This window comes from Podarcis gaigeae, assembly GCF_964106915.1.
Source record: "Podarcis gaigeae genome assembly, chromosome: 10".
NCBI classification, from domain to species: domain Eukaryota; kingdom Metazoa; phylum Chordata; class Lepidosauria; order Squamata; family Lacertidae; genus Podarcis; species Podarcis gaigeae.
Window position 1 is genome coordinate 44,042,132 of NC_139686.1, and position 25,117 is coordinate 44,067,248.

Here is a 25,117-nt window from a genome sequence, read left to right on the forward strand (position 1 = left end):
GCATGCTTTAAATGTATAGTGTGGATCTGGCCATAACTGGAGAACTTGGAGAGCCAGTGTGGGGAAGCAAATAAGAGGGCTAGGTTTGGACTAGCTGCACTTGGGGTCAAATCCTTGGACAGGTACATAAAATCAGAGTACAGGATCACCATCACCACCAGTGTTAGCACACCTCTTTTAAGCACTTTAGGATGAGATTTGAAGATGGCTGGTCATCTGTGTGGATAATGTCATTACACAGTTTAGTAGCTGGTTGGTACTGGCATTAGTTGTATCTGTATTCCGAACAGTCTGGAGTTTCCTGTGTCTGTTCTATTCTTGTTGGGGAGAGACAATTGACGTGCTTGTCAAGCTTCCGAACTGGTGTGTCCTCTAAGCCTTCTATGATGCCCTTTCTTGTGTCATACTGACTCCAAGCAGGTTGTTCACTTTAGGGAAAAAGAGCCAGACAGATGCAGAGATACTTTGTCCATGCCATACTTCTGCTCCCCCCCCCCCCTTCAGCTTTCTGAAGGATTTCATGATGGCACAGACTTGAGCATGAATCTTTTACTGCCACTTACTGGAAACAGGCATCACTGCAGCTAGTAAAACTCCTGAAAATTGCTCTCAAGAAACAGACCCCTAGGTGTTTGCTTTCCAAGAGTACAGTGGTACCTCGGGCTACATATGCTTCAGGTTACATACGCTTCAGGTTACAGACTCCGCTATCCCAGAAATAGCACCTCGGGTTAAGAACTTTGCTTCAGGATGAAAACAGAAATCATACTCCGGCAGTGCAGCAGCAGGAGGAGGCCCCATTAGCTAAAGTGGTGCTTCAGGTTAAGAACAGTTTCAGGTTAAGAACAGACCTTCAGAATGAATTAAGTAGTTAACCTGAGGTACCACTGTACTGGTAATTCAAGGTCAATATCTATGTACCAAGATGGCAGGTGTTTTTTGTTTTTTTTTTGTAATGATGAAGATGATGAAACAATTTGAACTGCAGCTCAGTGAGAGGTAAACTCCAGTTCCGAGGATGTACAATGTGGATAACATTCACACACTATGTTTCCCATCTTCCTTGCTGTATTATACTGTATTGTTTTAATTAGTGTTTTTATAGTTGTTTTGATTTTGTGTGGAGTGCCCTACCTGGGTGGATGGAGCAGCCAAGTAATTTCATTGTCCTCGAGAGGGGGCAATGACAATAAAGATATTATTATTATTATTATTATTATTATTATTATTATTATTATTATTGAATGCTCTGAGAAACAGACAAGGAGGAGATGAAGGCAGAAGTCCTACCCACCAGTTTGTTTCTAGCAAAATGTATTTGGAGGTATATTACCTCTGAATACAGAGGTTCTGTTTTCCTATCATGGTTAAATATAGTCCCAAAAACACATTTAGTTTGCAATCAACTATGCACTTTCAAGAGGGAGTCCCATTGAACTCAGTGATGCTTACTTCTCAGACATGCATAGGATCACACCATTACTGGCAAAATCATCACCAGACAGATTCCTAAATGCACTTATCTCTATCAATCTGTTGCTCAGGGTCTCAGAAAATGTCACTGTTTTCTACTTACAGGTGGAAAAAATATGTATCTTCACATGTCCTCCTTGTTGTCCTATGTTCTTAGAACCCACTCATCAAGACCAGCCACCCTTTCTCCAAACAGTTTAAAGAAAATTACAGAAGACCTATAATTCTGGATTATCTCTATTACCAAGAGAAAGGTAAACTGCTGTGTTGAGTTAGGAGACTGAAGTAAATTCTAGTTGGGAAGACAACTTAATATGCTCAGTTGCTAGGGAAACCAGACACATCAGATATGGAGTTTACTCCTGCGATGCAGTAAAGACACTAACCCACCATAATCCAACCCACGAGTTTCTCAGGTTTGATACTGTGGGAAAGTAATATCCCTGGTGATAAAGCACCACAGCTAATAGGACAATAAAGGCACATGAGGCAAGGAGATCAGCAGCAATACTGGAGAGGAGAAACTCCTCTTTAAGTCTTCCAATTGAAATCTCATGAGATTGAGATCCCACCCACTTCCCTTGTTGGAACACACTTCTCAGCAAGGCATGTGTGGAACCAACTTCGCTATCATTTCAGTCGCAGTTTTTATCCTCCTGCACATGTGGGGAGCTCTCATGATATTGTTGTAACAGTGGCTTGGTTCACATGGCACACGAAGCCAAACCATGGTTTAGCGTGAACGTATGAGTGGGCATCTCTTAGAAAGAAGCCTTGCTGATCCCAGGCTCTTTGTGCTGTTACACCACACTGAGTTGAGCCAAGGATTGGTTTAGCATGTTGTCCAAATCTGGGTTCGCGATCTAAGTCTCTCCCAGACTAACCACACATGGTAAATCAAGAGCAGGCCTTGGTGACAGCTCAATGCACATCTGGAGAGAGCTTAACCATGAGCCAAGGGTCAGATGACATGTTGAGCCTAACTTTGGCTTATCTTAGTGTGGTAGCAAAAAGGAGGGAGGGAGGGGGCAAAGCAGCTGTGAGCAGGAACCTGGTTTACACTAAACCATGGTTTGGCTCAGTATGACCGGTGAGCCAGGTCACTATGTTGCGTGCGTTTTCCACAATTGTTATTGTACCACCATTGTGCCATTTAATATTTTCCCCATTGTATTCTATAGAGCCAGTGTGGTGTAGTGGTTAAGAGAGGTAGACTCGTAATCTGGGGAACCAGGTTCACGTCTCCCCTCCTCCACATACAGCTGCTAGGTGACCTTGGGTTAGTCACACTTCTCTGATGTCTCTCAGCCCCACACACCTCACAGAGTGTTTGTTGTGGGGGAGGAAGGGAAAGGAGAATGTTAACCGCTTTGAGACTCCTTTGGGTAGTGATAAAGCGGGATATCAAATCCAAACTCCTCCTCCTCCTCCTCCTCTTCTTCTTCTTGTGTTGAGACTTTTTTGTATAAAGCAATATACAAGTCTAATAAATCGAATCACTTGTGACTTCCTTACTTTGGGGACAGACAATTGTATGGGCACAACTATCAGAGGTAAGACAGTTCTGACCGCCATGGCTTCTTGACAAAGCATTCTGGGAACTGTAACATGCTGAGATCTCTAGTCCTAGCTTTGCTATAGGGAAAGAATTGTTAAACCAGTTTTAAGTCTGTGGTGTGGATTCCTGGAGAGATTTAGCACTTCTATCCTTTATTTGTAAACCATATGTCAGGTGTCCTTTATTATGCAGATGCATACATTAAGTGCATTTTACGACAATGTAGACAGCCTTTTGGTATGTGGCCCACTCTCTTTTCCCCGGGCAACCAAATGTTAACTCTGTGGTTGAACATACAAAAAAGTCATAATGAATGTATGTCACACAGCTTTGAACGTTACTTAACTGAGGCGAACAAGGAACTGAGTGGGCACGAATTTAACCAGGCAGGTTCCCACAGACCATTGCAAAGTGTTTCTCAGACAACAGCTTGCAAATCCAGTTTGAAATTATCTCGTCTGCTTCTGCTTATCTTGACATAAGTTTTTTTCAAAAAAAACAACAACACACCACTGCAGTAAGTGAATAGGTTTCAAATTATGGAGGGGAGGAAGAGGAGTTGAACATAACTGAGGAAAATATTCTTTTTTAAAAATATGGTGCATTGACTAGCATTAATAAAACCTGCTCTTTAAGATGCTGCTCTTATCAGATATTTAACATTTTAAAGGGTAATTATCCTTCTCAGTTAATAATATCTTAAATAGGTGAGGGGCCATACCTCATGTCTTGAATGCAGAAGACCCAAGGCTAGTAAAAAGCATCAGATATCGTTCAGTGAGGAAAAAACTTCTCCCTGAGACCTTGGAGGGTGTTGCCAGGTAGAGTAAATATGGGACAAGCAACTTGTAGCTCCCCCTATTGTTGTTGGGCTCTCATCAGCCCTGACTACCAGCCAAACTAATGAATTCCACCAACATATAGAAGGTCACAGGTTCCCCATCCTTGGGAAGAGAGAATGATTGTTAACCCCTCTGGAAACTGTAGCTCTGTGAGGGGAACAGGGGTATTCTAACATCTCTCAGCGCCATTAACAACCACACTTCCCGGGATTCTTTGCAGGAAGCCATGATGGTTTAAAGTGGTATGATACCACTTTAAATGTATAGTGCAGATGAGGCAGTCATCTCATGAAGAATGGTTGAGAAGTCCTGCATATGTTTATCTTGGAGGAGAGAAATTAAGGGGAGGCATGAGGCATGTCTTCAAGGGTCTGAAGTGCTGTCATGTAGAAGATTAAGCAGACCTGCTCTCTTTAGACTTGCTTTAGAGGGCAAAACTAGAACAAATGGGTGGAAATGGAAATGGAAATGGGCCCAGAATTATAAGAAACTTCTCTACCGGAGGTATTTAAGCAAAAAGTGGATAGACATATCTCAAAGGCTCTGTAGTCACAAGATTCATATCCTGAGCAGTGTGCTGGATCTGAAGACTTTGAAAGTCTCTAAATAATAAACAATAACCAATAACCAACAACGTTCTACTTTGGGATATGAGGAGATATGAGCAGACTACTCCTTTCCAAAGAAAGCCCCACAAAGCCTTTTCTCGGCTGTAAATGTTGCCTGCTGTCTTGTGGACAAAATACGGAGCAGAACTTTTTCCATCGGGATGCCAACCCTGTGGGGTACCTTACTTTCTGACCCAGCTACCCCCGACATTAAACATTTTTAGATCATGTGTTGTTTGTATCGTTTTCTGGTTTTGCATTAAAACTGTCGTTGTTGTTGTCTCCCCCCCCCCGATCTGCTGCTCCATTGTTTTCATGAAAAAGATTTTTTTAGCTTTGTATTTTACCTGGATTCAACACCGTGTGTTAAAAGTGCAGACTAGAAATGTGTCAAATAAATAAATAAATGTTGCCGTTTTTGTTTTTATCCTTTGAAGCTATGATTTTATTGTTGCAAATTGGATTTTATTTTATGTTGTCAGCTGCTCTGATTTCTTTCTTTTTTTTTTTTGAAGAAGAGGAACAAAGTTGTTCTTCTCTTCTCTCTCTCTCTCTCTCTTTTTGAAGCAACAAGCTATTTCTTTCTCAGTAGTCTTGGAATCTTGGAAATGATGTTCTGCATGTCATTTATGGATGAGGAAAGGAATTATGGGGCTTTCTGAAAGCGAAGATTGACTCTGCTGTCTGTAAATGCCTCTTCTTTCCCCAAGTCAAGGTTGTTGTTGTTTTTTGACTGGGGGAGGCATGGGAATTGGCACAAGAGATGCAAAACCCAGTTTGAGGTGGGCGCAACTAGAAAGGTGCTGGACCTGATGGACCTGTGGCAACTCTTGCAGTAGCCCTTCCCTGCCATCAGTGAGCATGTGCTATTATGTCTCTAACAACTCTCTCTCTCTCTCTCTGTGTGTGTGTGTGTGTGTGTGTGTGTGCACTCACAAGTGACACATTTGATATGGGCTGACTGTGCAAATAGCACACATTCCCTCCCTCCAAGTCAAGGTGAAAATGATGCTGATGATGTTTCATTTATATGCCACTTTTCCTCCCAGGAGCTCCTGATGGCATACATGGTCCTCAACCCCCAAATTTTATCTTCACAAAAACCTTGTGAGGTAGGTTAGGCTGAGATATAACAGCTGGCCCAAACTGTCTCCCAGCGAGCTTCCAGACTTAACATGGCTATGAACCTCGATCTCCCAGCTCCTAGTACAACACTTTAACCACTACCTCTGATGTTGGCACAGTCAGTCAAATTCAGTCAGAAATTCTCCAGCATTTCCTTTTTGAATTATATGGGGAAATCTGTTATTTGTAAATGGATAGGAATAAATGCATGACACATAAGGTTGCTATGTTTGCCTTAGCAGCCCAACAGCTCAGAAAAAATATAATTTTATCACATGGGGTGCCATGTGCTGGTGAGCACCTCTGCTAAAATGTACTTCATTTCTGCAGCAGCCAGTGGTTTCTAACAAATGCACCTGACAGACAGACAGGCTGAAGCAGAAAAATCCCACACATGCCCCTCTCTCCCTCTTTATATAATATTACATGTAAAGTAGTAGTACCTCGGGTTAAGTACTTAATTTGTTCCAGAGGTCCGTTCTTAACCTGAAACTGTTCTTAACCTGAAGCACCACTTTAGCTAATGGGGCCTCCCGCTGCCACCACACCGCCGGAGGACGATTTCTGTTCTCATCCTGAAGCAAAGTTCTTAACCCGAGGTACTATTTCTGGGTTAGTGGAGTCTGTAACCTGAAGCGTATGTAACCCGAGGTACCACTGTATGCTGAACTTTCATGGCACTCAAATTCAACTGTCTGAGGCGGCTGCAACATGGCCCTTTCACTTTGCCTCATGGTAGGGCTGGCTCAGCTGGCTGGAACATTTTTTATGGAGTTGGAGGCAGAAAATATGGTGGTCACTGCTTGGGCAACTGTAGAGAGTTAACCCAACTGTCTGTGTATGCAAAGTGGCTGGATGGGTGAAAAGAAAGGGTGGCGGAATAGCTCGGTGGGTAAGCATGAGGCTCAAGATATCAAGGTCGTGGGTTTGAGTCCCATAATATCCCTTCACATTGCAGGGGGTTGGGATGGATGACCCTCGTGGTCCCTTCCAATTCTGACCAGCTGTGAAAGAGAGAGCTAGTCTCTAGGCTCTTCCATTGCCTCTTCTTCCCCGTCCTCAACTGCCTTTCCAGACCCAGGGGTCCCCCCTCTCCTTCCAGCTCCCCGAGCCTGTCCACTTGGATGTCTGCCTGCCATCATACAAGCGCCCCTCCGGGCAGCCCCTTCCGCCGGCAGCCGGCTCGGGCGGCCAAGGGGCCGTCTCTCGGCTTGCCGCAGCTGCGCACGCGCCGTTTCCCCCAGCGTGCTCATTAACCAGGAAGGAGGAAAACCTGATGGGAAGCAAAACCCCGAGCGCGGCCAGAGAGAGCGAGGCGGAGATCGGCGCTCTCCCAGCCGCAGGCGCGCACCATGTGGACGACAGCAGCCTGCCTGCCCGTGGCGTGCCTCTTGCTCCAGCTCCAGGCTGCAGGTAAACACGCAAGAGGACCCAATCTGGCCGTGCTAGGATGGCGTGCAGAGCAGCCGAGGCTTGGGCTAGGAGGGTTGGAAGGGGTCTCTCTCAGCGCCCGGGCACGTTGAGAGGGAGAGGGGGAGGGAGAATCGGGGCCATTAAACCACCTGTTGGGTGGTCCCCCTCCTTGGGTGCGGGGCCACCATCCTTTATTGGCGTCCCAGGAAGGGTTTTGGGGCTGAAAAAAGAGCAAATCGGCGTTGGATCCTCCCCGCTGTTCATCTGCGCGTTTTTGTGGGTCATTTGCTTTTGCGCGTTCCAAAGGGTGGATTTGGAGCAATAGCTTGTTCGCTTTAGCAGAGGCAGACCATCTGGTTTGCAGCTCCGGCGACGTGTCTTAGCCCCGCCGTAATCTGGGCTAGATTCGCCTCGAGCTCTCCCCAAAGCAGCCCGGAGCTGCTTCTCTCGAAAGCTGAAGATCCCTCTTTTGTTCGGGAAAAGTGTCTGTTTTCTGCCCAGACAGGAGCAGTTTGGGGGGAGCGGGTGGGGCTGTTTTCTGTCGGTGTTGTCTGGTGTGGGCGCCTCTGTCCGTCTGTGTACAGTGCATGTTTTCGGGTTTCAGCACCAGGGTCAGCGACAAGCCGAAATACCTAGAAATGCGAAGCAGCGGGGAACCGGGCCAGACAATTTCTACATCTTGCAATCATACGGTCCCCGCTGTCCTGAGCTCTGTTAATAAGAATTACGGTAATTCAAAACAACACAGCATTGCAAACGCTCAGCTGCTGCCCTTCCAGGTAACAAGAGACCGAAGGACTAGAGGTTTATGCCTGTGGACCTTTTTTGGTTTGTTTGCAGGGGAAATCGCACAAGTCATTATTGTAGCATGATGGAGGCTGCGCTTTAAATGCGTGCTGGGATGTGGAAGTAGCATTTTAGGAAAGGTGAAATCCTGCTGCGACAGCTCTCTCTTGTGCAATAGCCGTACAGCGGGGATAATAAATCCCCTCTCTGCTTACCTAGCAAAAGCTTTGCCGCCTTCGGGGAAACGCTGCAATTAAAGCATTACAGCTCCCCTCCGTGAACACCTTTTTAATCTTGGCCATCGGTTTTAGACTAGTTATTATATGCTTGAATTTCTGCACAGAAAGAGAAAGATGGTTCAAAGAATATCGCAATCGTCTTGGGCTCCTGATCCCCGTCATTTAAAGTGCAAGGTCCTCATTTTAAACAGAAGGACCATTACTTAAAGATAACTCTCTGTTAACAGAACCACAGCACCACCTCATTCCAGCAAACATTGCTGTGAAGTTCTTCCTGCAATGAAAATGGATGTCGTCTGCTAAGGAGCTTCACTCCCAGTTTGTCTGAGTGGTCTTACATGGCTACAGTTTGGTGGTGGGGAGATGTTAGTTGCCCGAGGGGTTTGTTTGGAAAAATCGAAGAAAGCAAAATCTTGCCGACTCAATACCTCACTAATCACAGGCACACACTGATTTGGAGTTGGGCATCCCTCCCCCAGCTGGTCATATTTTGTTGCATAAAACTCAGGTATTGCATAAAACTCAGGTGTTTAACATGCCTTTTCATAAGCAAATACTGTTGCATTCAATGGGAATAACACTTTTAGGATTGCAGTTTTGAGTCATCTGTCTAATAACTGGAATGATGTACCTTCTCTCACTCCTGCTAGTTTAATGCAACATTTTTATAATCTCTAATTGTATCTAGCTAGTGTTGGATGATGGAGGCTGCAAGCCTGTATCTACTTACCTGGGAGTAAGTTCCACTGAACAACAGTGAAACTTACATCTGAGTACATATTATAAGACTGTTCAGTGAGAACCCTTAAGGTCCTGAGCACTCTCTGTATCTCTGCATTCATATGGATGGTTTGCCCCTGGAGGGCTTCCACCTGTGGACCTCCATCTTCACAGGTGGACCTTTCTCTCCACAATAACCTCTGGCCCCTGGGATGTACTCTTGGGGACTGCAACGTTACACCCTAAAACCAATTATACCATGCAAAATATTTCAGAGCTACAATATAGTAGAAACAGAGAATGGTGCAGCAGATAATACAAATTGTGGATCAGATAAACCTAAAGTCTATCAAGGGAAATGGTTTTTGCCCTATGGCATAAGAGAAGGCGCCAACTGAGCCTCACAGGGCAAATACTTCCAGAATTTAAGTGTGGCCACAGAAAAAGGCCCTTTTTTATGCCCCTCAACTTATCTTCTGCCATGGGTGGGACATTCTAAACTTGCATGTCTGCATATGTTTGGATGGTAGTCACCTAAAGTTTACTCGTAGTAGACCCATTGAAATGACAGCATATGACTAAGTCTATTAATTTCAGTGGGTCTACTCTGAGTAAAACTTAGCTGACTATTGTCCTTTATTTTTAAATAAAGTTTTAGTGGCTAAGATTACTTTGGAGATCAAATTGGAAGCTAATATTTAGAATAGGACCCCTGAAGCTCAATCCAGAAGAGGGTAGGTAGATCACTGCCACTTTCCCCCCCAGTGGGAGTAGATTGCAGTCTCTTGGGAGTTGGACATTCCTGGACTATAGGAAAGGAGAGCCTGTGTGTGTTCAGCTGTAGACTCTCCCCACCGTCAGGAACTTTGCATCAGGTGGATAGGCTCTGCTTATAGGCACACAGGTTGCCCTTTTTGGTGGTCTGCTGAATACATGGGCATGGAGGTGTGTTTTAATGGGCAGTCACACCTCCTCATGGACAAGCACATCTACGTACTTTGAGTGTGTAGGCGTAACAATTGAGGAGTCATTCGATTTGCTTAGGATTGCATCTGTGCAGCCCACTCCAATGGAAACCCAGTCCTATTTATTTCATTTGAATCTTATTTCATTAATCAATATTCTTAAGAATGAAGTCCTGTGCTTAAGATCATGCCCTATAAGCCATCTAGCTGGAGTAAGCCACAAATAAATGGGTTTAGGATTACAACCCACTAGGCAAAGGATAGCTCAGTTGGTAGAGCATGAGACTCTTAATTTCAAGGTCATGGGTTCAAGCCCCATGCATTGCAGAGGGTTGGACTACATGACCCTTGTAGTCCCTTCCAGTTCTATGATCCTGTGTCTACTAGTTCTCATGGTGGAAGTAAGCCTGTGTCTAAGCAGCACTGCTTCATAATGCTTCTCTATTAAAATCAGCAAGAACAACTTTGCACATAAAATACTTGGTGTCAGGGAAGAGTTCTAGCTTAGCCTTCTCCAAGACATTCTGGTTTTCTAAGTGAGGGGATTATTATTTTTAATAGAGTAATTTTCACTCCGGAGAGCCCTTGCGTGCTGTCTAAAACTGTACCTCCCTGATGCATGGCTTGATATTATGCACACAAATTTTGTTGGGCTTCCCCATATTGTTCACACCTAACTATGATTCCTGGATCTCTTGCATACAGCAAAAGAGGAATCTGGCCAACAAGATTGTGAAATTCATCTAATCACGGACTACAGTTATGAATTATGCATGGTGGTTTCCATCTATAGCCATCAGCTGCATTGCACTTAGTGCGGCTGTGAGTCTCCCATTATATCCCCTCTGTGAGATGTGGCTGAAACATCTCTGGTTCTCAGTATGGCTCCCATTCTGTGGAACAAGCGGAGACTTTCTCAGTGTGGTGTTAACAATAAGCAACATATTAAAAAAATTTCTAGCATTCACTAAGTTAGGAAAGAAAATAGGTTTGTGGGCTTTAAGCTCCAGCATGCCATTGGCCAGAAGTTTGATTCCTGTTGTTGTTGTATGGGAGAAATCCAAGAATCATATAGTTTGGTTTATTGCAACAGCAATAGAAGAAAGCTGATTGAAACAAAGTGACTGTGCTTTGGGCACAAGAGGACGGCCCCCAGTTGTGCCACGGTTTAAATCTTCTTTGGCCACACCTCCCTCCAGCGCTGATTGGCTGGTGGGGTCCTGCCCATGGGTGGGACCCCGCCGACCCCGCCCCTGCATTGATCCCGCCCCTGCATTGATCTCCACCCCCAGCTGGATCACTGCAAGGCCCTAGGCCCGGCCACAGCACCGCCCACTAAAATGTTAAGCAGACTTAAAAAACATATAGGCTGTACAGGGTCTTTAGAGCACATCTTATCCCATTGACTGGATGTGGAGGATGTCCTATGTAAGTGAAAGGCTTGCACTGACAATGCCTACAGGTTAATAAAAAGAATGCCACATAGGTTTGTTGGTTCAGTAAAAGGCAGCAAGGTGATATACAGCATACAAAATTACAGTAAGATCAATAAAAGCACCAGTAAAATATATAAATAAATACTGGTTGGTAAAAAGAAATTCACATTGTAAAGGCATGTCTGAATAACACAGTTTTTAGGAGACATCTTAAGGAAGGCAGTAATGATACCTAAAATTGGTAGATATATCAAGCACCTTGGAGTATTTATTTACATTAGAGTATTTATTTAAAGGCTATGCATGCAATTCAGCTCATTAAAATGAATTGGCATAAGCTGCATAACTGCTGGACTGCAGCCAATGAATCACATCTATAGGGCAGATCTGTCCCTGTCCTTTACTGGATCCTGGACATTTGGGGAAGGTTTTGGGTAGTTTTATTCTGCATCAGAACTTGGTCACCACCACTAGGAGATGTTTGATTCAGAAGATCTTTATGTAAGCCTCTAAAACAAATCTATCGGGTCACATTAAAGCTCTCAGCAATAATGCTATGCTGACAAATTATCCTGAATTTTTCAGCCATTCTACCACAAATTTATGTAAAAATCTCATGAGTGGAATTCAGGACTTACCTTACTTCTGGCATGGCCAAAGGATGCTTGTGGGTGTCCTTTCATTCTACAAATCCACAAGTTCTGCACACTTGGAACAGAGGAAGCTGCCTTATATGAAGCCAGGCTGTTGGTCCATCTGGCTCAGTATTGTTGACACTGACTGACAGCAGTTCCCCGGAGTTTCAGACACGGATTGAACCTGGGACCTTTTGCATGAGAAGCAGATTGCCTGCCACTGACTGGGCTATGACCTTTCCTCAGATGGCCATGCTACCTGAAAACTCTGTGTTGTCCTAGCTTAGGCTTTGCATAAGTTCAATGACCCTGCCTACCATGTGCCTGACAACTGTGCATTGTTGTTGTGGTGGTTTAGTCGGTTTGCTTTTATAGAAATCAGCACAGAAATAAATAAAGGAAGCACTTCCCTTAAAAACAAAACCAGTGAGTGAACCGATCTTAGGGGCTCAGCAGCAGTAGCGTAGCGTGGGTTGTCAGCACCCGGGGCAAGGCAAGTAATTTGCGCCCACTAACCCGTGGATTTGCGCCCCCTAACCCGTGGATTTGCGCGCCCTAACCCTAACCCCCAGATGTTGCGCCCGGTGTGGCCGGCCCCCCCCTGCACCCCCCCTACTTCCCATGCTTCAGTCAAAACCCAGGGGAATACATCATGAGAACTCCTCCCTTGAGTTCTTTTCCTCCCCAGAACAGGAAGCACAGGCAACTCTGTAGGCTGCAGAGCCCTGAAGAAATGTTTCATGGGATGGAAAAACACCCACACTACCCACATCAACCTCACAGGAATAAAGCAAGCCCAATACTGCACCCAACCTGCAAGTGAGGTAGAAAACAGAAGGCTCTTTCGCAGGTGAAGATAACTTTTAGAAATTGGGGGACAGGTTTCAGCACAGCACTAGCCAACAACGATTTGTTTTAGTTTACTTTATTTGATATCCTATATTTTAATCGGCGCAGGACCCAAGGCAGATCACAACAAGAATAAAAAACAGATGCAGCTAAGAACATGCATAGAACAGTTAGGAAATTTTGCATATTAAAACCAGCACTGAATCAAAACAAGTTAAAAGCATCCAAAAGCACAAGAGGAGAAGAAAATGTACAACACCCACCATTAAAGGATCTTGTCATAACAGCCGGTTAATGGCCGAAGACCCGTCTAAACAAAAAAGTCATTGCTAGCTGGTTAAAGAAAACCAGAGAGGAGGCTGGCCTGGACTCCCATGGAAGGGAGTTGCATAATCTGGGAGCAGCCCTCGACAAGACACTCTCACATATCCTCGCCAAATGTGTGGTGAGGGTGACAGGACAGAGAAAAGTGTCCGCTGAAGATCTAAAAACCCAAGTAGGCTCAGATAGGTTTGGAACATAGGAAACCACCTTATATGGATTTAGGCCAGTGGTTCATCTGGCTCAGGGTGGTTGGTACTGACTGAAAGTTGCTCTCCTGGCTTTCAGAAAACAGTCTTTCCAGCATTACCAGGAAATGGATGGATTGAAACCCTGACCTTTTAATAATCATAATAATTTTTTTATTTATACCCTGCTCATCTGCCTGGGTTTCCCCAGATACTCCGGGCAGTACATATAAAAACATGGTAAATCATCAAATATTAAAAGTTTCCCGATACAGGGCTGCCTTCAGATGTCTTCTAGTTCTTTATTTCATTGACATCTGATGAGAGGGCATTCTGCAGGGAGGGTACCACTATTGAGAAGGCCCTCTGTGTGGTTCCTGTAACTTCACTTCTCGCAGTGAGAGAACTACCAGGAGACCCTCAGAGAAGGACCTCAGTGTCTAGAGGGTGGGGATGCTCCTTCAGGTATACTGGGCTGAGGTCATTTGGGACTTTAAAGGTCAGCACCAACACTTTGAATTGTGCTCAGAGACATACTGGGAGCCAGTGAAGATTCTTTTGGATCGGTGTTATATGGTCTCGGCGGCCGCTCCCAGTCACCAGTCTAGCTGCCACATTCTGGATTAGTTGTAATTTCCAAGTCACCTTCAAAGGTAGCCCCATGTAGAGCACATTGCAGTAGTGCAAGCGGGAAGCTAACTAGAGCATGCACCACACTGGAGAGACTGTCTGTGGGCAGGTAGGGTCTCAGCATACCAGATGGATCTGGTAGACCCAGAATTGACCTGTGCCTCCATGGACAGCAATGAGTCTAAAATGACTGCCAGGCTGCACACCTGGTCCTTCAGAGGCACAGTTACCCCATTCAGGACCAGGGAGTCCCCACGCAATAGAGCATATGCCAGGCATAGGCAAACTTGGCCCTCAAGATGTTTTGGGACTACAACTCCCATCATCCCTGACCACTGGTCGTATTGGCTAGGGATGATGGGAATTGTAGTCCCAAAATATCTGGAGGGCTGAGTTTGCCTATGCCTGGCATATGCTCTACTGACCGTTTCTGGTTTAACTAAAGCAGGGATGGGGAATCTGTGGTTCTCCAAATGTTATTGGACTCCAATTCCTATTGGCCCCAACGAATGTAATCAGAAATGACAGGAGTCCAGAAACATCAAGGTGTTTGTGAGGCGCAGGATCACCATCCCTGAGTCTTTATCATCCTGGTGCCCTCCAGATGTTGCAGGACTCCAGCTCCCACCATCCTCGACCGTTGGCCATGCTGGCTGGGGCCTGATGGAAGTTGTAGTCCAACAATGCCTAGAGAGCAGCTGCATGACAAAGGCTGATCTTCATATTGCCTACATGCCATGCTCCAGGAGCTCTGCCTAAACTGAAGCAGAGAAGAACAAAATGAGAGAAGAGCTTGTCACCACGGAGGTGGACTGCTCAGTGTGATCCAACTGCATTCTACAGCAATGCAATTTCCATGTGCAGAATTATTTTAGGGGGAAGGAGGACTTGCGCTGCTATGTACATCGCCAGTCTACTATGCATATGAAAAGAATATTTAGAATGAGCGTAGCTGACTCTGCTTTGAAACGTGTTTAGAATTCTGCTTCACGGCATTAATTAATTTAAACACTTTCCAGCCATTATCCCTTAAATTTGTTCTGCTGCAGAAGGTTCCCTGCTGAAATTTTATTAGGACGTAATCTATGCTAGGAGGATGTAGACGATTATCTTTTTTTCTATGTGAAAGCTCAGCAGACATATTACAAAGTTATTTTTTGCTTTGTTTCAGAAGAAGCTAGTTAGGGTGTGTGCATGTGAAATAGCTTGGTGGTTCTGCATTGAGAGGGCTGGGGGTGTACAGTGGTACCTCAGGTTAAGTACTTAATTTGTTCCGGAGGTCCGTTCTTAACCTGAAACTGTTCTTAACCTGAAGCACCACTTTAGCTAATGGGGCCTCCTGCTGCTGCCACGCCACCGGAGCACAATTTCTGTTCTTATCCTGAAGCAAAGTTCTTAAGCTGAAGCACTATTTCTGGGTTAGCGGAATCTGTAACCTGAAGCGTATGTAACCCAAGGTACCAATGTATGTGTTATTACATTGAAAAATATCTTCAAATCTGTAGGATGGAAGAATATTGGTAGAGAAGATTCTGACCAATCCAGGACTTGTGTGGTAATATATGGGCTGAGTGGACTCAATCTCACTTTAGAAATGTGATGGAGTGGTTGCATAATTGTTGTTGTTTCAAAACATACCTATATTTTATTATGCTGCCACCATACCCCTGTTGGAAACCAATACAGTGGCACGTTGAAATCTGCCTTTATGCACATGATAAAGCAATCAAATGAGCACTGCATGGTGCAAGTCACATCGATTGATTTCCTGACATTTCTATCCTGCCTTTGTTCTGTTGGGAAACTCAAGGTTCCTCAGCAGTTTCCCATCAGGGCATTGACCCAAACCCAGACCTGATTAGCATCAGCAAGGTGCTAGCTTTATGTGTCTTCAGACCATAGCCTGTCAGCACCGCTGTAACCCAACAGACAGAGATTGAGGCCTGGGTTCCACGTGTCCTGCAGATCTTAGTATGATCCTAAGGAAATCTTTATCTGTCAACTGAGAAGAGTGATGAACTGGGATATATTTGGAGATTTCTTCCCATTGTACATGAAACTTGAGAAAGCTACTCCCAGTCAGTGTGAACAGCACTCAAGTAGATGGACCAATGGTCTGATTCAGTATAAGGCAGCTTTGTACATTGCTAATGGGATGGGGGTGACACTGTGGGTTAAACCACAGAGCCTAGGACTTGCTGATCAGAAGGTCGGCGGTTCGAATCCCCGTGAGGGGGTGAGCTCCTGTTGCTCAGTCCCTGCTCCTGCCAACCTAGCAGTTCGAAAGCACATCAAAGTGCAAGTAGACAAATAGGTACCGCTCTGGCGGTAAGGTAAACGGTGTTTCCGTGCGCTGCTCTGGTTCGCCAGAAGCGGCTTAGTCATGCTGGCCACAGACCTGGAAACTGTATGACGGCTCCCTTGGCCAATAAAGCAAGATGAGCGCCGCAGCCCCAGAGTCAGTCACGACTGGACTTAATGGTCAGGGGTCCCTTTACCTTTACCTTTAATGGGATGGTATATATAGGAATAAATGGTACTTCAGATAGCTTCATGTGGTTTTACTTAATGCTGTGTGAAGAACAAGCAAAAAATAAATATATATTCAAAAACAAGTGCGGTTAATACAGAAGGCAGACCCTCTGGAATATCTAACACATGGACACAGCCTTGGATGCATGAAAATAATCCCAAATTCATTTCTTGTAAAGTGAGATTATCCATTCTGTTCAATGCAATCTCAGGGACGATAAAAAAAGGCACCTTCTGGAAAATGTCCAAGTTTTGCACAACATTAAATGAATCAATATTCTGTGTATGAGTGAGTCAGGATTGTGAATGCATTAGGGACCAATCTATCAACTCTTAATTCACATGAGTGTACCACAGAAATCCAATTGCCCACAATATCAGATTTCCACTTCACTTAAAAGTTGATCGTGAAATGCATCTCTATAGTCAGAAGCTCAAATAAGCCCTTTTTGGTTTTGAGCCTTAAAATGCTGCCTTGGTCATGAGTTAAACACATATGGATGATTTATTCTCAGTGACTTCTAGCCTGTCAGATTTTCGTTTAAAAGTGTACCGAGCAGTATTTAATTATTTCACAAAGTATATTTAAATGCATGTTAAAATATGCAAAATCAAGGAAGAGCTTTGCTCTGGATGCAATGGATTTAGGGGAGGGGAAATGCAGGCAATGGGTCTGTCGCAACTGGCATGTGACCTCCTGCTCATTTGAGATGGATTTGTTAAGCAGATATTACAGATGCCAGGGATGCTAGCTCCAGATGGCTCTGTACTCAGTTGGACATTGAGCATCATTTGAAAGCATCCTTTGGGTAAATATGTTCTATGGTTTGGTTTGTTTAATTGGGAAAGGGGATATAATTAAAGCAAGCTATTTGTCTAAGCAGTTTTTAGTAGAGTTGTCCATGGAATCAGATATGTGCGTTTACTTATGGGGTTTGAGATGGGGAGAACACACTCTTTATACTCGCACTGCTTCCTCTGCCTTCAATTATCAGCAAAATATTGCAAGCAGACGTAACTCTAAGTAGGCTTTAGAATTCAGTGCTCCAAGTAGCACCAGGTTTGTTATCTTTTTGGCACCAACTGAAGATGTATTTGTATTTATTTGGGATTAATAGTGATTATTATAATAGGTTTTTGTTTTGTTTTTTTACCCTTTCTGGCTCTGGGTTTCTGTGGTTTTTAAGAACAACTTCTTTTTTTAATGCTTTTAATTTACTAGGTATATTTTGCTATTGATGACCGTTGTTTTAATTGATTGCTTTAATGGTTAGGCTCCCTGATCTTCTTAAGACTGAATAAAAACACTGTAAATAAATGGCTACTTCTATCCATGTCTCTTTTTAACTAGGGGTGGAAGACCTGTGGCTCTCTGAATGCTTATAGACTCCAACTCCCAGCAGGCATGGTAAAAATGCTCAGGGATTATGGGAGTTGCAGTCTAGCAACATGTGGAGGGCCACAGGTTTCCAGCCCCTGTTTTAAACCATAAGAGTAGGCCAGGTGAACAGAACTTTTGGCCCTGTAGATATTGCTGAACTGTAACTCCCATTACCACCACCCCTGACAAGCATGGAAAACAGCCTGGGATGATGGGAACTGTAGTTCAGCAGCATCTAGAGGCCCAAAGCTTCCCCACATGTGGAACAGGTGATGTGATAATGATTATCATCAGTGCACACATACTTGTAAGTTTAAAAATGGTAGCTGGAATGGTTAAACAGGTACATTGGATGCTGAAGGAATATAGAGAACAACATCAACATGAAGCACAGAATCTCTTCTTTGAAGTTGGTTGAAACCTATGAATTTCCAAACCCAAGTCCATAATAGTCCAAAGGTGGATACGTGCACACTTTCTGTGTAGAGTTTAAGAATACAAGTTATGTGGTGGGGCTGAGTACAGCTGAAGTCGAGGTTAGATGTACTGTATTTACTCAAATGTAACACGGAACTTTTTTGGCCAAATTACATCACAGAAATTAGGGTACACATTAGATTTGATGGTGCAAGCAAATACTTTTTTGGTTTCAAGGTTTTGAAAACTGAGGTATGCATTAGATTTGATGGTGCGTTAGATTCACGTAAATATGGTAGTAATTTGGTTGTCTTCATGAGAATCAGTGTGATCTAGGGATGTGAGAGATGGTTTGAAAGATGAGGAATCTGGATTTGAACCCTGACTGGGAGAGTTTGGAGCATCAGTCCTCTAAGGCTGTTCAGTGGTAACAACAGTGATGTTCCTTGCAGGGTGTGTAGGAAACTACAGGCGCAATCTTATGCAAACTGGCATGGTCAGTTGAACTCAGTTGGATTTTCTTCTGAGTAAACATGCTTCGCCTCATGCCACGTGTAAGATAAACACTGGAACACACACTGCACAAAGAGAGCAATAAGGAAGTTGACCACAGGGTCATGCTTTTCAAGTGTTTAACATGGAAACTGTATGCTCCTATAAAATTGCGGCCAATTTGGGAGGGAGGGGAAAGGCAGCAGTGAGCCTGGCACGGTGCGGACACAGCTGCAGGAGCATTGAAATGGCTCCGCTGCCATGCCTGCACCTGCCAAGCTCCTTACTTATAGAAGGAGCTATAAGTAGCCCTCTTCCTCCTCCTGGTGCTGAACGGTATTTGAAAGGTGGGAGGGAAAGCAGCCCCACTCAGCTGCCCCACCAACTGTCTTTTTTCCACTGTTGAAGAAAGGACATGGGAACCTGTAGTTTCAGAAACAAAAGTTAGCACTCCTTGTTAGGAGGAGATGGAATCGTAGTTTTTTTTTATTTTTTCTTCCTTACTGCAGTAGGACACTAGGACAAAAATAGCCGCCGAAAGATTAACAACTCTGTCACGAGTTCTCACTCGTTAGATTTGCCTCCAACTGTCAATTAATGGTCCAGTTGATTAATCTGATTAAAATTTGCAGTCCTGATTTATTAGGAGTAGTCTTCGTTGTTAAGTGCATTGAATAGGAGGATAGAAGAGGCAGCCTGTTCTCTCAGTAGGAAGTACCATCTGCTGTGAGGAGGTGGCGAGTGGGATGTCGGGTCAATTCAAAACCTATACAGAGCATCCAATGGATTTTATTGATAGCTACAGTGTGTGTGTGTGTGTGTGTGTGTGTGTGTGTGTGTGTGTTGAGGAATGAGGGCATTAAAAATACCTGAAACAGAGGTCTAAATGGTAGGTCAGATCTAGATTGAGAAAAGAAACCAGGAAAGCGACAGTGGTGATAAGAGACAAAACCTGCCTTAAGAAAAATAAATCTTTTTCAGTTTTCAACAGTAAACAAAAGAAACCCACTTTCAATTAGAATGACTACCCAATCACAAAAGGAGCCAATACTCTCAGACTTTTTCCATCACTACACTGAGATCAGGTGATTGTATGGAAAGGATTTTATCTTTTTATTCAGTGGAAACAGGAAATTCTTTCTCTTTTTCATTTTAGAGAAAGACAAAACATATTAGGGGGTAGGTTCTGATATTTTTCTAATTTTCAGAGCCTATCTGCGTGGTAGGCTCTGAAAAAAAAAGTCCTCAAGGTTGGGAAACTCGGGTGTGAAGTAGTTTTCCATTCCTGAACATCCCCATAGACCCAAGATAATTACCAGAGGATAAAAGTGAAATAACCTGCTATTAAGCTGACTAATTATAATTCACTGGATTTTATTCATGCCAACAGAATGGCAGATACCATGTGCCGTTGCCTCTCACTAAGAGGAATAATCCATCCCTGCGAGGTCAAAATTCATATGACCAAATTGTCCCAGTGGGAATGTGGGGTAAGGTGTGTGATGAAAGGATTGTTTGATTCTTCATCCTGACTGTAATTCCCAAGTCAACCAGTATTTAATGTTGTGAAGCTACTGAAAGTTAGCTGAATGAAAAACCAGGATGCTCACTGAGCAGTGAGCGACGAAGCAGTCATATTACCCCAGGGGTGGGAAACATTCGTCCTGGAAGCTGAATGTGACAATTTAAGCCTCTCTGTCTGGCCTTTCTCCTTAGGCCACATCTATCACTGATCCAAGTGCTTTTGCCTGGCTGAAATGCTTCCTTGCTACACTGGCTCAGTTGATAGAGCATTGGACTCTTAATCTGAGGGTTGTGGGTTCAAGCCTCATGTTGGGCAAAAATATTCCTGCATTACAGGGGGTTGAACTACAAGATTCTTGGGGGTCCTTCCAATTCTATAGTTCCAGGATTTTAACTCTGATAATGCCTCTTGTGTGTCTGGATTGAAGGTACGGAGTGTTTGAATGTGCGTAAAAGCTAGCCTAGTGTACAAAGCTAAACGAATGTGCGTAAAAACTAGCCTAGTGTACAAAGCTAAACGTCGTATTTGTTTCTTCACCCACTTCTGCCTCTGACCTCCACACCACCAGCAAGCAGCATTCAAAAGGTTGCCCAGAAGTGATTTTTCTTACTCCTTTTTCCAAATCTGTTGGACTTCCCCACGTCCTCCCAACCCTGCATTCTCTGTGATGCATAACGTCTGCAATTTGTTAACTTGTTTCAATACTTATTATATCTTCCTTTTTATCATGTTACCCAATTTCAAATATATTATAACCCAAATCATGTACATTTTCATTTTAACACAATAAAGTTGTTTCATTATTCTATCTCTGACTCCTTGTACCTTAATTTCCATTTCTTTAATTTAACATTACTGAAGCTAGAATTTCCTAGAGGGTGCGTTTTTTAACATTCATACAACTTATAATGTTTTTCCAAATAGTCTTTAAATTTTCTCCAATCCTCCTCGAATGTTTCTTCTCCCAAGTCTCGGATTCTGCCAGTCATTTCGGCCAGTTCCATATAGTCCATCAACTGCGTGTGCCATTCCTCCAGTGTGGGTAAATCTTGTGTCTTCCAATATTTTGCAATCAGAATCCTTGCTGCTGTAGTAGCATACATAAAAAAAGTTCTGTCCTTCTTAAACACTCTCCGGTCCACCATGCCCAGAAGGAAGGCCTCTGGTTTCTTAGGTAAGGTAAATCTCAGTACCTTTTTTAGTTCATTATGGATCATTTCCCAGAAGGCCTTCACTTTCGGGCAGGTCCACCAGAGGTGAAAGAATGTCCCTTCCGCCTCTTTACATTTCCAGCATTTATTATCAGACAGGTGATATATCTTAGCAAGCTTGACTGGGGTCATGTACCACCGGTATATCATTTTCATAATGTTTTCCTTCAAGGCACTACATGCCGTAAATTTCATTCCGGTGTTCCATAACCTTTCCCAGTCTTCAAACATAATGTTATGCCCCAAATCCTGCGCCCACTTTATCATGGCGGATTTGACTGTCTCATCCTGAGTATTCCATTTAAGCAGCAGGTTATACATTCTCGAAAGTAGTTTACTTTTTGGTTCTAACAATTCTGTCTCTAGTTTCGATTTTTCCACCTGGAATCCAACCTTCTTATCTACTTTGAAGACCTCTTGAATTTGTGCATAATGCAACCAATCTCGCACCTTGTTTTTTAGTTTTTCCAAGCTCTGCAACCTCCAGTTGTCTCCAATCTTTTCAATGATTTCCCCGTATTTAGGCCAATTGGCTTCCATATTAGGTCTCTTACGTGCCTTGGCCTCCACCGGTGAGAGCCACCTCGGAGTCTTACTCTCCAATAAGTCTTTATATTTTGTCCAGACCATTAAAATTGCTCTCCTGACAATGTGGTTTTTAAACAATTTGTGCACTTTAACCTTGTCATACCACAAATATGCATGCCACCCAAAAGCATTGTCAAACCCTTCCAGATCTAGGACATCAGTGTTTTCCAGTAAAATCCAATCTTTCAACCAGCAGAAGGCTGCAGCTTCGTAATATAACCTCAAGTCTGGCAGGGCAAATCCCCCTCTTTCTTTTGCATCAGTTAGTATCTTAAACTTTATTCGGGGCTTTTTGCCCTGCCAAACAAACTTAGAAATATCCCTCTGCCACTTTCCAAAACATTCCACCTTGTCCACGACCTGTAGGGTCTGAAACAAAAATAGCATTTTTGGCAATACATTCATCTTTATAGCTGCTATTCGGCCCAACAAGGAAAGTTTCAATCTTGACCATGTTTCCAAATCTCTTTTGATTTCTAACCAACATTTCTCGTAGTTATCCTTAAACAAATTCAAATTTTTGGAGGTCAGATACACCCCTAGGTATTTTACTTTTTTAACCACATTTAATTCTGTTTCCTTCACAAACTCATCTGTTTCTGTACTTGTCAAATTTTTTGCTATAACCTTAGTTTTTTGCTTGTTCAGCTTAAATCCCGCCACCCGACCAAAGTCCGAAATTAATTCTAACACTCTTTTAGTACTAGAGACAGGCTCCTGCAATGTTAATACCAGGTCATCTGCAAATGCTTTCAATTTATATTGTTTCACTCCGACCTCAATTCCCTGTACCAACCGGTCCTTTCTAATCATGTTCAATAGCACCTCCAGAACTGAAATAAACAATAGGGGGGATAGGGGGCACCCCTGTCATGTCCCTTTTTCAATTTTAAACTCCTCTGTCACCACATTGTTTACTATCAATTTCGCTTTTTGTTCTGAATATATTGCTTCTATTCCATTTTCAAACCCCTGCCCCACTCCCATCCCTTCCAAATTTTTCTTCATAAACATCCAGGAAATATTATCAAAGGCTTTCTCCACATCAATAAAAATTAACACCGCTCTAGTGTTTAGATTTGTTTGTAAAAGTTCCAAAATGTCGATAATGTTTCTTGTGTTGCCAAACAAATGCCTACCAGGGAGAAAGCCAGCCTGGTCTTTATGGATCACTTCATTAAGCACTTTTTTAAACCTACTTGCCAAAATGTCTGCAAAAATTTTGTAATCCACATTTAGGAGTGAGATGGGGCGGTAGTTCTTCAGCTGAGTCTTTTCAGTTTCTAGTTTGGGTATCAATGTGATGAAGGCTTCTTTCCACGTTTCCGGTGCCTTCCTCCCCTCCATAATCTGGTTACAAACCTCCAACAAAGGCTGTATCAAATAGTCTTTCAAAACCTTATAGTATTTGGAGGTAAGTCCGTCGGGGCCTGGAGATTTGCCTAATTGGAGGTTCTGAATGGCACTTTCAATTTCTTGCTGTGTGATATTACTATTCAGGGTTGTTCTCATTTCCTGAGGTATTTTCTGTAATCCGTTGGTTTTAAGAAATTGGTCCACCTCCGAATCTTTCTGTGGCCCTTGTGAATAAAGTTCTTTGAAATATCTCTGGAAGCACTTTCTAATTTCCTCGGGTTTCTGAACCATTCTCCCTTCAATCTCTAAATTTGTAACAGTATTAAGTTTTTGTCTCTTTTTCAACTGCCATGCTAGCAGTTTCCCACACTTATTTGCTGATTCAAAGGATCTTTGTTTCATTTGTTTAATTTTCCATTCCACCTCTTGATTTATCAGTTTCAAATATTGTGCTTGGAAGAATTTCACTTCTCTCAGCACCTCCTTCGACTTTGGCCTAGATCTTAATTTTTTCTCTCCATCTCTTATTTTTTCCAATATCTTCTCCTTCTTTTCATTCCAGAATTTTTTCTTGATCGTATTTTGTTGTATTAGAAACCCTCTCATGACTGCTTTACTTGCGTCCCAGATTATTCTTTTTTCCACAGTAGTATTTAAATTTATCTCAAAATAGTCCTTTAGAGTTTTTTGGGCCTTCTTAACAATCTTCTCGTCCCTTAATAAGGTGTCATTCATTTTCCATCTGAAGGATCCGGTTGTATTTAGTCTCAATTCCATTTTCAAAGCATTATGGTCGGAGCAGGTTTTTGGGCAGATTTCCACCTTTCTAGTCTTGGGTGCCAGTCCTCTAGTTATCCATATTTGGTCGATTCGTGTCCATGTCAGATGAGCTTCAGAAAAGAAAGTCCCTTCTTTTCCTAGGGGGTTCTTAACCCTCCATATGTCAATTAAGTCCACATTGTCAGTCATTTCAAAAAAAGTTTTAGGTAGTCTGCCATCTTTCGTTATGTTAGCACTTTGCGACTTATCCATATTTACAGACACAACCCCATTCATGTCACCCATCATGATGATGTTGTTATAGTCTAAGTAGTCCAGCATAATCTCATGCAGCTTCCTGAAAAATTCCGATTTTCCTTCATTTGGGGCGTATATTCCTAATATCAAAAATTTTTCTCCTTGTGTCTGAATTTCAATCGCCAAAATTCTGCCGTGTTCATCTTTAAATAAGAATTTCGGTGACAGGCTCTCCTTTGCATATATCACCACACCTCTTTTCTTCACTTTATCCGAAGAGATAAATTCTTGGCCTAGTCCTTTATTAATTAACACTTTTCTGTGGAGCCTTGTCACATGCGTTTCTTGCAGGCAAATAATGTCCAAATGTTCTTTTTTCAAAATATGAAATACTTTTCTTCTTTTTTCCGGAGAATTTCCGCCATTTATATTCCAACTAAGAAGCTGCAGCGACATCCTGGTCTAATTGGTGGGTCTACAATGGGGTGTCTAGGCTTCCCTCCGATCCCGGAGGTGGTAATGTTGGTCCAGATCCAGGCGGTGTAGGCTTTGGAGATGGTCCCGGTGGTGGTGGAGGCCAAGAAGCTGCAGCTCCTTTCTGGAGGTCCTCCTCGTGGTCGTGTAGGAACTTCTGTTGGTCCTCTGGTGTTTTAATTCTTACTTTCCTTCCTTTGTAAGTAAATGATAGTCCTTGCGGAAACTCCCACCTATAAGGGATTGTGTTATATCTCAACAATTTGGTCAAATCTATATAAGTAGTCCTAAGGTCCAAAAGGTGTTTAGGTATGTCTCTGTAAATTTCAGCCTTTT

General features: G+C 43.2%; 1 protein-coding gene across 2 annotated transcripts in view; it reads left to right on the forward strand.

Moving 5' to 3' along the window:
• The first annotated feature begins 6,843 nt into the window (after positions 1 to 6,843).
• The window catches only part of PTPRR (protein tyrosine phosphatase receptor type R), a 113,549-nt gene continuing 95,275 nt past the window's right edge, over positions 6,844 to 25,117 (forward strand). Inside the window, exon 1 of one of the 2 annotated variants that reach the window (XM_083699246.1) lies at positions 6,844 to 7,019. In XM_083699246.1, coding sequence (XP_083555372.1) covers positions 6,959 to 7,019 — 61 coding nt within the window. In that variant the 5' untranslated portion in view covers positions 6,844 to 6,958. Of the gene's footprint in view, positions 7,020 to 17,023; positions 17,130 to 25,117 lie in introns of those variants that run through there. The other variant, XM_083699247.1, reaches the window with a different exon arrangement.